Below are 11,922 nucleotides of genomic sequence, written 5' to 3' on the forward strand. Positions count from 1 at the left end.
ACATACATTCATATTTGAAACAAGACTCCCGTCGCGTAGGGAGGTTGACAATTGGGTAGCGTATGCTGTGAATTGCGCTTGTCCAGCCCAACTTATACGCATGTGAAGCCAGAAGGTCGTGTCCAGTTAATATGCCCATCGTGAGCCTTAAGTCGTCTCACGATAGAGATATAAGCAACTTTGTGAGTCTAACGTCGCTGGATTTGCACATGATGCCAAAACTTTTTCTTGAATACTCGAAATTACTGCGCCACTAACAAAAACAAATATTTACTTTTTATTTTCAACAGATAAACAAGCAAGTGACGACGAGGACAACGAAATAGAGATTGTTGAACCCCAAACTGATACCATAACACTCGACTCGGACAATGAAGAAGACGGGACAACCACCAACAAACAAGTAACACCCAAAAAGCCAACAACGGTCCCCAACAACAATGCAACAACTAATGCAGCCTCATTGTTACGACAAAACTTAACTGAAGGCAACATTAACCAAAGCCCATATGGAAATGAACTACTTATGTTACCCAATAGCACAACAGCAAGTGCAGCAGCCATTTCCACTATGCCAGGTTTATCAAATCTAACTTCATTTGCCAACACCAGAGGCATAACGGTAAATAAACCAGCCGATAAAATGGAGGAAGTGGATATGATGACAGCAGCGCGAACTTTTCTTGTTAGTCTATTAGAAGTCGATTCAGATCAGGCAGATGGCGGCAGCGATTCACAACAAAAACCCAAACAACCACGTAAGAAAACGACAAACAAACCAAATCCGACATTGCTTAAGCAAAAAGAAATGCTCGAACGTGAACGTTTAGAAGAAATGAAACGCAATGATCAAAAGTTAAAAATGAAATGCGCAATTTCGTTGAAAAAGGCTGAAGAAGAATTTCCCTTTGCCAAGGATATGTTGGAGAAGCACGAAAGTTTAACAAAGACTGATAGAGAAGCAGCAAACAAGGAAACTGATGAAAAAATGGAAATGGAGAATGCAGAAGATGCAAAAGAAAAACCGAACAACCAAGAGGAAGTTACAGAAGAGAATAAGAAGCAAAATGATTCGGGTGAAGTAGAGATATTAACTGTAGAGTTAGAGAGTTCTGCTGACGATGGCAAGGAAGATCAGAAGTCAGCGTCAACAGAAAAATCTGAAGCGGATAATAATAGCAAACAATATACGATTGTCATGGGTGGTGATGATGATGATGACGATGATGAAGATGTTAATAGTGGCAACAAAAGCAAATCCTTAATTATAGAAGTTGAAGGTGGTAGTACTAGCAATGAAAAGGAACCACTCAAAGTGGTAATCGATGCCGAGTCTGTAGACGCCGATAATGTTGATAAGGTAAGCGCCGCCAGCGAAAAGCCTGCTAATAAAGAAAAATTCGAAACAGTAAGCGAATGTGCAAAACGTGTAATTGAGAGCGTAAAAGCTAGTGAGAAGAAAGCAGAAATGGAGAAGAAAGAGCAAGCAATAAAAGTGGCAGCTTTAGTAACGCCTACAACAACAACAACGACGACGCTAACATTATCAACTAACGATAACAAAGCAAATGGTGACAGCAGTGCCGACATACCTGCCGATGATACGATCGAGCCAATTATGATCGAGGAAACAGATATATCAGATTCTATAGAATCCCCCATAAAAGTAAGGCCTCAAACCGGTTGTGATAACGTAGAGAAAGCATTTGCTACTAAAGAGAAAGAAGACAACATAGCAAACATTGAAAAGAAAGATGATGCTGCAGCATTTGCTGAGGATAAAACAAAAACTGAATTGCCTGCAGTGTCCAATATTGGAGAAAATAAATATAGTACCAGCGTGGTAGCTGCTGCTGAACAGCCAACTCCTGCTGCGGAATTGAATGAACCGGAAATTGATGTTGAAAAGGAAATTGAAAAACTTTTGAGTAAAGTGCCGGAAGAAACGGCGGCAGATAATGGAGCGTCAGATGCCAAAACAATAGACGCGGTTGAAATACAAATCACGCAAAATGAAAGCGCTGCGTCACAAGACACAGAAATGGCAGAAACGCAAGACACAACCACGGCTACTGCCACAACTACTATTACTAGTACAACAACAACGTCTGAAGCAGAAGCGCCTGAGCTTATAACTGAACTAGTAAATGATTTAATAGAAAGCGCAAGCGCTGCAACGGCGCCTTGAGCGGAGCAAAGTTAAATTGATGATTTTGCAAAATTGCAGTTTCACAGCCAGCTAATTTTTACTTACATATATAGGTATTCAATATTTGTAATATTTCGTATCTATATACATAGAAATATATGGATTAGCTTGTATGAATGTATGTACATTGAATGCATACGATTAACTTAAAAAAAAATATTAAGGTTTAGAATATATACGTTTGCGCATATATGCATATACCACGTAAATATATAAATACATACATACCACCTTAGTTAACCGCTTTGCGTTATAATCAATATGAAAACTTTTGCCAAGCATATTTTTTGCTGAATTTTGTATTGTATGTATCTATTATAAGCACGTAGCTTTTATGTATGTTATATAATAGTTTTTTTTTTTTTTTTAATTATGGTGTGTACAAACTGACGGCCTCGGGTGTCATATTAAAATCGTCTGATCTTAGCAAATGCTAAATTTTACTCATCTTAAAGCTATCATTCCCTAAGTGAGATTAACAGGCATTTATATATATCCCGAAGTGTGTGATCCATCGCAGAGAGCTACTTGTTGACGTACATTTGCTAACAATGATAACTGAAACGCCCTAGGGCGTTTTATTATCGCACCATTAATAACATTTTTGTACGTCGGTCATACATCCTATGTCCGAAAATAAAGTTGCTATATTTTAGGCCAGAATCGACTTAAAATCATGCATTAAGTAATTTTTGTTTGAATAGGTCGCGCACCTCTTCTCACTTACTTACTTAATTAGCTCACTTTATTTACTTAATTGGCGCTTAACCGTCTAAACGGTTATGGCCGTCCAACAAGGCGAGCCAGTCGCTCCTCTCTGCCAACCGGCGCCAATTAGTCACACCAAGGGAGTTTAAAATGTTTTCCACCTGGTCCTTCCAACGGAGTGGGGGCCGCCCTCTACCTCTGCTCCCAAAGCCGGGTTCCGATAGAAACACTTTCTTGGCCGGATCATCATCTTTCATTCGCATAACATGGCCTAGCCAGCGCAGCCGCTGTGTTTTAATTCGCTTGTTTATGTTGATGTCTTCGTATAGCTCGTACAGCTCATCATTAAATCTTTTTCGGTACTTGCCATCGCCAACGCGTAGAGGTCCGTAAATCCTTCGAAGAACTTTTCTCTCGAACACTCCCAGAGCCGCTTCATCTGCTGTTGTCATGGCCCATGCTTCTGCCCCATATAGCAGGACGGGTACGATAAGTGACATGTAGAGTATGATTTTCGCTTGCCGAGAGAGGACTTTACTTTTCAATTGCCTACCTAGTCCAAAGTAGCATTTATTGGCAAGATTTATTCTTCGCTGTATTTCAGAGCTGATGTTGCTAGTGTTGATGCTGGTTTCCAGATAAACGAAGTCTTTTACTATTTCGAAATTATGGCTGCCAACAGTAGCGTGGTTGCCAAGCGCATATGCGCTGACTCTTTGCTCGATGACAGCAGGTACTTCGTTTTGTCCTCATTCACGCACGCGCACCACTTCACTTACCAGAAAAACAAATTACGTCAGTACCAAATTTCAGCAATAAAGATTTGTTTTGGATTAGGTCGAAGCATTTTTTTTCAACTATTTGCTAAGATGAACGGATTAAACTGGAAAGCGAGGGAGGACGATTTTCTAGTCAGCGGTTTTGAAAATATTTCAATCATCAGCGTGTGACTAAAATGAAGTTTGTTTTATTTGCCTCATTTATTCTCATTTCTTCAATTAAGGTACTGAATTCTATTAATTAGGGCTGGGACTATCCGCATACTCGAATATCCGGATATCCATACGGATATCCGTTGACACGGATAAAATCCGGACGGCATGGATATCCGGTTAATATTCGTTTGGGAAGCTATCCGGATTTATGAAGATCCGGTTAGTAACCGTATTTTTGGATATCCAGTGAAAGCAACAAATTGATGTACCATATATGTTTATTTAACATTAATAACAATAAATTCGTGGGGCATTTAAATCAATTAACAGCGTTTTTTCACAATATAAACAAATGGCACTGTTCTTATTTTCACTTGTTTGTAAAATTGTAGCTTTTTAATTTTTGACGTTAATTTAATAATCTATCATGGTTCAATTATATGGTTGGCTCATCTCATCAGCTGTTTTTATTTATTTCATTGCATAGCCGATGGGATCGTCAAAAGGAGATGGCAAACTCAAAATGAAACCAACACATTGGCAACATTTTCTTACACATACAAAATCTGCTAAGTTTTATGTTTCCAATCCATACCATTCGCACTAACACCAATATACAGATTTTGAAAATTTGAACAGACATATTTTGTTATTGCACAGATTGTCCAACCATATAGTTGAACCGTGTAATCTACAAACATATTTTGTGAATAATTTTTCGATGTTTACTTCGTTCAATTCTGATATGCAGATATTCAACTTTTATATTCCAGTATCCGGACATACCGATATCCAGATTTTCCGTTTACGTATCCGGTTAGCCGAACAGCGGATATCCGGATTTCCCATTTATGAATCCGGATAGCCGTTTTTTTGCTTAGCTATCCGGTTATTCGAATATCCGGTTTATCCGGATAGTTGAAAAATCCGGATGCAGTTCACAGCCCTACTATTAATGATTATTCATTTATGTATGTCATATTATAAAATAATTATTTGGTCACATCAAGTTTTCGATTCCGCATACATGTCTACGAATGTACGTTTTTATATGCATTGAATTGAGTGTTTGAGATTGCGAAAAACCCTATGCAATTGTAAATAAGGTGGCATTTAAAATTCAAAGTGTGCATCTTCAGGCCTTTGTATTGCTTCTTAAAACATATATAAATTGATGATTTTTGTTTCGAATCTGTTGCTTTTCATTCTGCAAATGTTTGGTGTTGAGCTGTCATGGCATCATATTGTAACATAACATATACAGTAGAGAATAACAACAACCCGAATTCAACCAAATAAGTTTTCGTATCGATTTAAAGCCACATTTCGTATAAGCGTAGTTGAGTGCAATTATTAGGTGGGCAGCTTGCTTTTGCAAGTTATTTCCAATTCAACCACAATATAATTATTGTTAAAAAATTGCATTATTATTTAACATATAATTTCAATTAAAATTTTTTAATTAATAGCATAGTATTTCCTGAATGAAATCAAAAACATAAAAATTCTTCAATAAAATAAATAATAATTACAGCAAAAAGTGTATTTTTTTTACTACCTCTATATTAAGTACCTCTCATGTTTGTCCCCTCATTTCCATACGAATTTTTGACCCACGGAAGTCTTTTTCGGTAACTTCCCGTTGAGCTACACACTTGATACTTAGAACATAGTTCCAGATCTGGGGGACATTACACTGCAAGTGAAAAAAATCCGCTAGGTGGCGCACGGATATACAGAAAATTGATTTTAAAATGGAAATTTTGCGATCGACTTTTAACTAACTTCTCGGTGATCCATAGACTTGAAACTTAGCACATAGTTTGCGAGTCTATGGCACTACAATTCGTGGAAAACAAAATGCCGCCAGGTGGCAGACGAATCGAGATAAACGAAAATCCTGAAAAAATGCAGGGAATCTTGCGATCGATTTTTAAGTAACTTCCCGGTGAGCTAGAGACTTGAAACTGGGCCGTGAGTCAGAATCCGGTGACAATGCAATATTTGATCAAACAAATTTTGCTTGGTGGCGCATGGATCGAGATATTAAGAAAGTTAGTTTTGATTTGGGAATCTTTGAATCCATTTTTAACTAAGTTCCCGGTGACCTAGATACTTGAAACTTGGCACACAATTCGGGGCTTGGTGACAATACAATTTACAGAAAACAAAATTGCGCTAGGTGGCGCACTAAGTGAGATAACTACAAATCCTTGAAAAACGAGGGGAATCTTGCAATCGATTTTTGAGTAACTTCCCGGTGAGCTGGAGTTATGAAACTTGAGCCGTAAGTCAGAACACGGTGACAATGCAATATTTTATCAAAAACGTTCCGCTAGGTGGCGCATGGATCGAGATATTAGGAAAATTTATTTTAATTAAGGAATCTTTCAATCCATTTTTAACTAACTTCCCGGTTACCTAGAGACTTGTAACTTAGCACATAGTCCCAGACCCGGTGACAATACAATTTATAGAAAACAAAATTCCGCTAGGTGGCGCGCTAAGTGAGATAACTACAAATTCTTGAAAAACGAGGGGAATCTTGCCATCGATTTTTGAACAACTTCCCGGTGAGCTGGAGATATGATCCTCGAGCAGCAAGTCAGAACCCGGTGAAAATGCAATATTTTATCAAAAAAATTCCGCTAGGTGGCGCATGGATCGTGATATTAGGAACATTAATTTTAATTTGGGAATCTTTCAATCCATTTTTAACTAACTTCCCGGTTACCTAGAGACTTGTAACTTAGCACATAGTTCGAGACCCGGCGACAATACAATTTATAGAAAACAAAGTTCCGCTAGGTGGCGTGCTAATTGAGATAACTACAAATTCCCGAAAACCGGTTAGATTTTTGAGTAACTTGCCGCTGAGCTGGAGACTTCAAACTTGGCCCGTGGGTCAGAACCTAGTGACAATGCAACATTTGATCACAAAATATTCGCTAGGTGGCACGCGGACCGAGATAGTAAGAAAAAAAATTTTAATTTGGGAATCTTTCAATCCATTTTAACTAACTTCCCGGTTACCTAGGGACTTGAAACTTGGCACTTTGTTAGAGGCCTGGTGACAATACAACTTATAGAAAACAAAGTTCCGCTAGGTGGCGCGCTAGTCAAGATAACTGCAAATCCTTTAAAAACGGGGGGAATCTTGCGATCGATTTTCGAGTAATTTCGAGACATGAAACTTGGGCACTAAGTCAGAATCCGATGACAATGCAATATTTAATCAAAAACATCCGCTAGGTGGCGCATGGATCGAGATATTGAGAAAACTAGTTTTAAATTAGGAATCTTGCAATCGATTTTTAACTAACTTCCTGGATGTCTAGAGACTTGAAACCTGAAATATAGTTTAAAACTCGGTGACAGTGCAATGTTTGATACAAAAGTTTGATCTACGTAACGCACGAGTCGAACTATTTAGAATATTAGGCCATACCTCGATGGCTAGCCACCTGAGTGTTGCAGGCGTTGTATAATTCCACCTCGTTGAAAGCCCAACTCAATGCACTTCCTTGCATACTTTTAGGCGTACGCGACTTTCACCACGATTCTTTAAGACTTTCAGGCGTATGCGAATTTCACCACGATTTTCAGTTGTGCAAATTAAGTAGCTGACAAACAAGGTGGAATTCTCTTGGCCCAAGTCCTTTCAGGCGTTCGTAACTTTCACCACACGGAGGGAAATCTATGGCTCGATCACATACAACTATTGATACTACATTAAACAAAAATTGTTAATCCCGAATGATGAATCAGTATTGAACTGGTATTCAAACAAAGTATACGTAAGAAATCAATTAACTATTGACAAATTCGGTATTCTTTAAAAAAAAGTTAAATTTGACATCTGGCTTCAGCATGATTCGAACGCTGTTCGTCTGGGCTATGAGCCCAGTGCTCTACTATTATTCAAATATATGAAATATAAAAAAATTTTAAATCCAAAAAGCATTTCAACAAGTTGTAATATTGCTCTCACGAATATGAAACAGTACAGTGCCGTATAAGATATGGACAAATAAAAAAAGTAAAGTCATAAAAAGAAATTTTAAATTGCGATATGACTTTTTATTAGTTGCAAATAAGATTTGATAGTGGATCCATTCCAAATAGATATCGCACGAAATACGTCGCTATGAATAGCAAAAATGCTATAGCAACCCAAGCATTTACCTCAGTTCACGATTTTTAAATGTGTATATTTAATAGCTGAAAGCTGTGAAACTAACCATAGCAATACAAGACACAACCCCTTCTGGTTAAGCCCTTATATCCAACAGATGTCGCTGGGTGATGCACCACAGCCAAGAGAATTACGGTGACATCTGCTGGATATAATGGTCATATACATATAACCAGAAGGGTTTGTGTCTTGTATTTGCAGATTTAGCTATTTTGAACAAATACATAAAGATAAGAATTTTCACTTAGGAATTACTTAAATTACTAATTTGTAGGCAGTACTAAAAAGTTTAAAATAAAAGGATGATAAAAAAATTTTAAGGACTACCTTTATATAAATGGACCAAAAAATAGAAAGCAATGTTTCCTTTAATACAGAGATAATATTGTTGAATTTTGACTAAAAACTTTAACAATAGCTCTTGTAAAAGAACTTTGGGATTTAAAATTATATACCGGTAAGGGCCAACACCTACCGAGCACTAACTTCGAAGGGGAAAAACTCGATGAAAGTGGGCTATCGGCAGGTGCCGCGGATTTTTATTGACGACACTCTTCTTTTTTGCAACGTTCACGAGCCAGCAGCTATCCCCAGGTGGATTATCCTACCACACATATTTTCTCATTTACAGTGTAATTAATTTCACAATTTGTGATTATCTTAAATTAACTTGCCGATTGTATTTGCAATAATTAATTCCTATCCCACACAGCAATTATTATTAGTGTTTATATCTTTCAATAAACACGAGCAGGACCTGTGCGCATCTTGCGCAACCAATATAAAAGTCTCTTATCAAATATCAACAGAAATCAGCTGTTCTATCAATCAATTAAAACTTACACTTGCGCTGCCATCTAGCGTATGATAGCAACTGCCGGTAATGCAGTGCAAATATTCACAATATTGCCATAGGGGAGCGTGTCATTATTCTGTATTACAAAAGTCTGGGTGACAAAATTCTGTAAATTGCAAAAAAATTCTGCTTGTTTTTTTTTAAATTCTGCTTTTTAAAATTCTGCTTTTTCAAAATTCTGCATGTTTAATTCTGGAAGTCAAAATTCCGGAATCATGGAATGGCGTAGCCGGTGTTGGATCGGGTAAGGGTTATTTTTTTAAAGTGCGGCCGAAGGCCGCCTACGCAGAAGGGTATACTACGCAGAAGGACATCACCGTGGCGGTAGCCACGGTTATACCACACACCCGGACTTGGCATGGCATAGCCCAGGGTTATTTTTTATAAGCGAAAGGTGTTCTACGCAGAATTACTGTGCATGGCGCACTTTTTCAAAATAATTACATGACCTCTTTAACATTGTTAACATTATATTTTAATACAGAATTTTGTAATACAGAATTTTGAAAGCAGAATTTTAGAAAGCAGAATTTTGTTTTTAGAATTTTGTACATACAGAATTTCGACACCAACCATGTGCCATAGTACAAATAGATTTCTTTGTGTGCTCACAATCGTTTATTTTTAGCAAATTATTTTAATAAAATATAGCTAAACAAAAGCACAACGCCCAAAATTGCACAAAGCTCGCTAATAGCCCGAATCTCCATCTTTACAACCAAAACTTTATAGATTTGGAATACAAATAAGAGCGAAAAAGGGACCCGACCATAAAAAAACAGCAATTTGAAATAATATATATGATTGTTACTAGTTACTAATTCTTGTTTCTATTTCTTTTTATTTGCGTGCACCGCGCCCGATTATCCTGGGTGCCACATCCCCCGCAAACAGTATGAGTTCGAAGTCGCAGTCCTATAGTTTCTGTGCTGGCATGTGGTGCGAGGACCAGGAGGAGTGGTTGTTGTTGTAGCAGTGCTTCGCCCCATCCAACAAGGTGCGACCGATCACAAATTGACATCAATGTCCTCTAACGGGAGTCCAAGGAAACATGCAGTTTTAACAGGGGTGGACCATAGTGATAGTGACAACAACAACAAAACATTTTGTATGTAGGGTGATTCTGGATAGGTAAGAGTTTAACCAGATCGAAGTTGAGCTAGAGTGACGCGTGTTTTCCTAGGAAGAGTGCGTTTCTCTTCTGCGAGTTCTGGGAATTTTTCTTTAAGAACTGGATTCGCCGGCAATTCCCGACATAGAGGTCAGACGTCTGTTTGTGGTTATCACTTAGAACCTGCCTGTGCTTCTTTGCTTCATACGGCTGTGTTCTCAGGTGCCGTATTTCCTCATAATGCTTACGAAGATGATGAAGCACCTGGGAGGTGTAGCCTCATCAATCAGATGGCTGTTGGGATGCCCAGGTTTCTGAAGAGAGACATACAGACAAAAGTGGGACCATTTCAAGTACTTAAACTTTTTTCGGCAGACGCAGCAGTGCCAGCCCCTTAGACCGGGATTAAGTTCGAAACGTCCCTGGAGTAAGTGAACGAAGGACAGTCCCTCCGCAAGGAGCTACTCCTGAAACTTTTTGAACGATCCGCGAGATTTTGAGGCAAAAACCCGTGATCTTTCCGGAATGGCCAAAACGTTCATTTCCTTAAATACATACAAACAAACCCTTTTCTAAATATTATTATTTTTTAAATAGAAAAATCAATCTTTTTAAAGTAAGAACGTCGGCGTACGACAGCGCGCCGTCACACCGGCCACGCCACCGGCATATAATAGTGCCGCCGCGCCGAGAAACTGATGGGCGTAAACTTCTAGTTCAGACCCTGGACGTGCTTGGGGCTATAAATAGCTTTTCATCCTACAAATCACCTCGGGTAGATTGTATTATCCACATAATGCTGCGGGAAGCCCGGGAATATTTGGTTCTTGAACTAGGAGATCTGCACTGCATGCCCTTTACATTGCAGATAACATACAAACCTCCGGCTGGCTTAATGAAACTGCCCTTCCTGGCTTTCTGAATAACCTCATAACAAGCACAATTAAGGCGCTAGTCCTACCATCTCGGGAACGATTCAGTATGACCAAATGAAACCTTCTTAGCCATCCCGCCCACCCACATTCTAGATCCATGAGGAGCTTGGGGTCGCCAGAGCCTCGGCTGGTAAAGAAACAGGATTCGCCATGGGTAGGTGTGGTTGACAATTGGGCTGGAGAAGCTATAAATTGCGCCGGCAACCCCTTGAAAGGGTTGCGTTACACAACGCCTTGAATCAGTTTGGTATATTAGTCGCCTCTTGTGACAGGCATACCTGCCGCGGGCATATTCTAAGCCCCTAACCGATGGTTCCAAATTAACGGAAGTGGTCGGGTTTGCTATTTATATAAGCAGATACTACAGCCTGCCAGATCAGTGCAGTGTCTTTCAGGCGGAAATTGTCGCCGTGAAGAAAGTAGCAGAAATTCTGGAGGAATAGTGTTTAAGGTGCAGTCTCGTTAATATATATATTGATAGTCAGGCGGCGGTTAAGGTCGTAATCTCAAACAGTACTTCATTAAGAAGTGTCCTGGAATGCAAAGAAGCATTGGAGACACTTCGCTAGGCGGAACCATACCTCTATACTGGGTTTCCGGTTGTAAAGGAATAGAAGGCCGATGAGTTGGTAAGGGAGGGTGCAGCACTCGATGGAGCGACGGTGGACGTCCCAAACCATTTGCTTATACATATATGTAAAGAGCATTGTTCATTGCTGGTCAAGATAACCAGTGTAGAGCATATAAAACCACCTTCTATGGGCCGCTTAAGACTACTAAAAATAAATAGGCAGATTGGAACAACATTTGGATCGAATTTTAGCAGATTACCGTAATAAGCTGCTGCCTGACACCCAGTTTAGGTTAGGTTGAACTTGCCGGTCCATGAAGACCTCACATAGACTGAAGGTGTCCGTAGTGTTTCCGGATATTTGTTGACGGGCAAACGAAAAAACTCCAATTAGGCACCAAT

General features: G+C 39.1%; 1 protein-coding gene across 1 annotated transcript in view; it reads left to right on the forward strand.

Annotated features, from left to right (window-relative positions):
- ADD1 (ADD domain-containing protein 1) overlaps nt 1-5,385 on the forward strand; it is a 36,520-nt gene extending 31,135 nt beyond the window's left edge. The window contains exon 4 of the mRNA XM_067774688.1: nt 291-5,385. Within this exon, the coding sequence (XP_067630789.1) occupies nt 291-2,188 (1,898 nt within the window). The 3' untranslated portion in view covers nt 2,189-5,385. The remainder of the gene's footprint in view (nt 1-290) is intronic.
- Nucleotides 5,386-11,922: the final 6,537 nt, after the last annotated feature.

The sequence above is a fragment of the Eurosta solidaginis genome, chromosome 3, assembly GCF_040869045.1.
Source record: "Eurosta solidaginis isolate ZX-2024a chromosome 3, ASM4086904v1, whole genome shotgun sequence".
Lineage (NCBI taxonomy): Eukaryota > Metazoa > Arthropoda > Insecta > Diptera > Tephritidae > Eurosta > Eurosta solidaginis.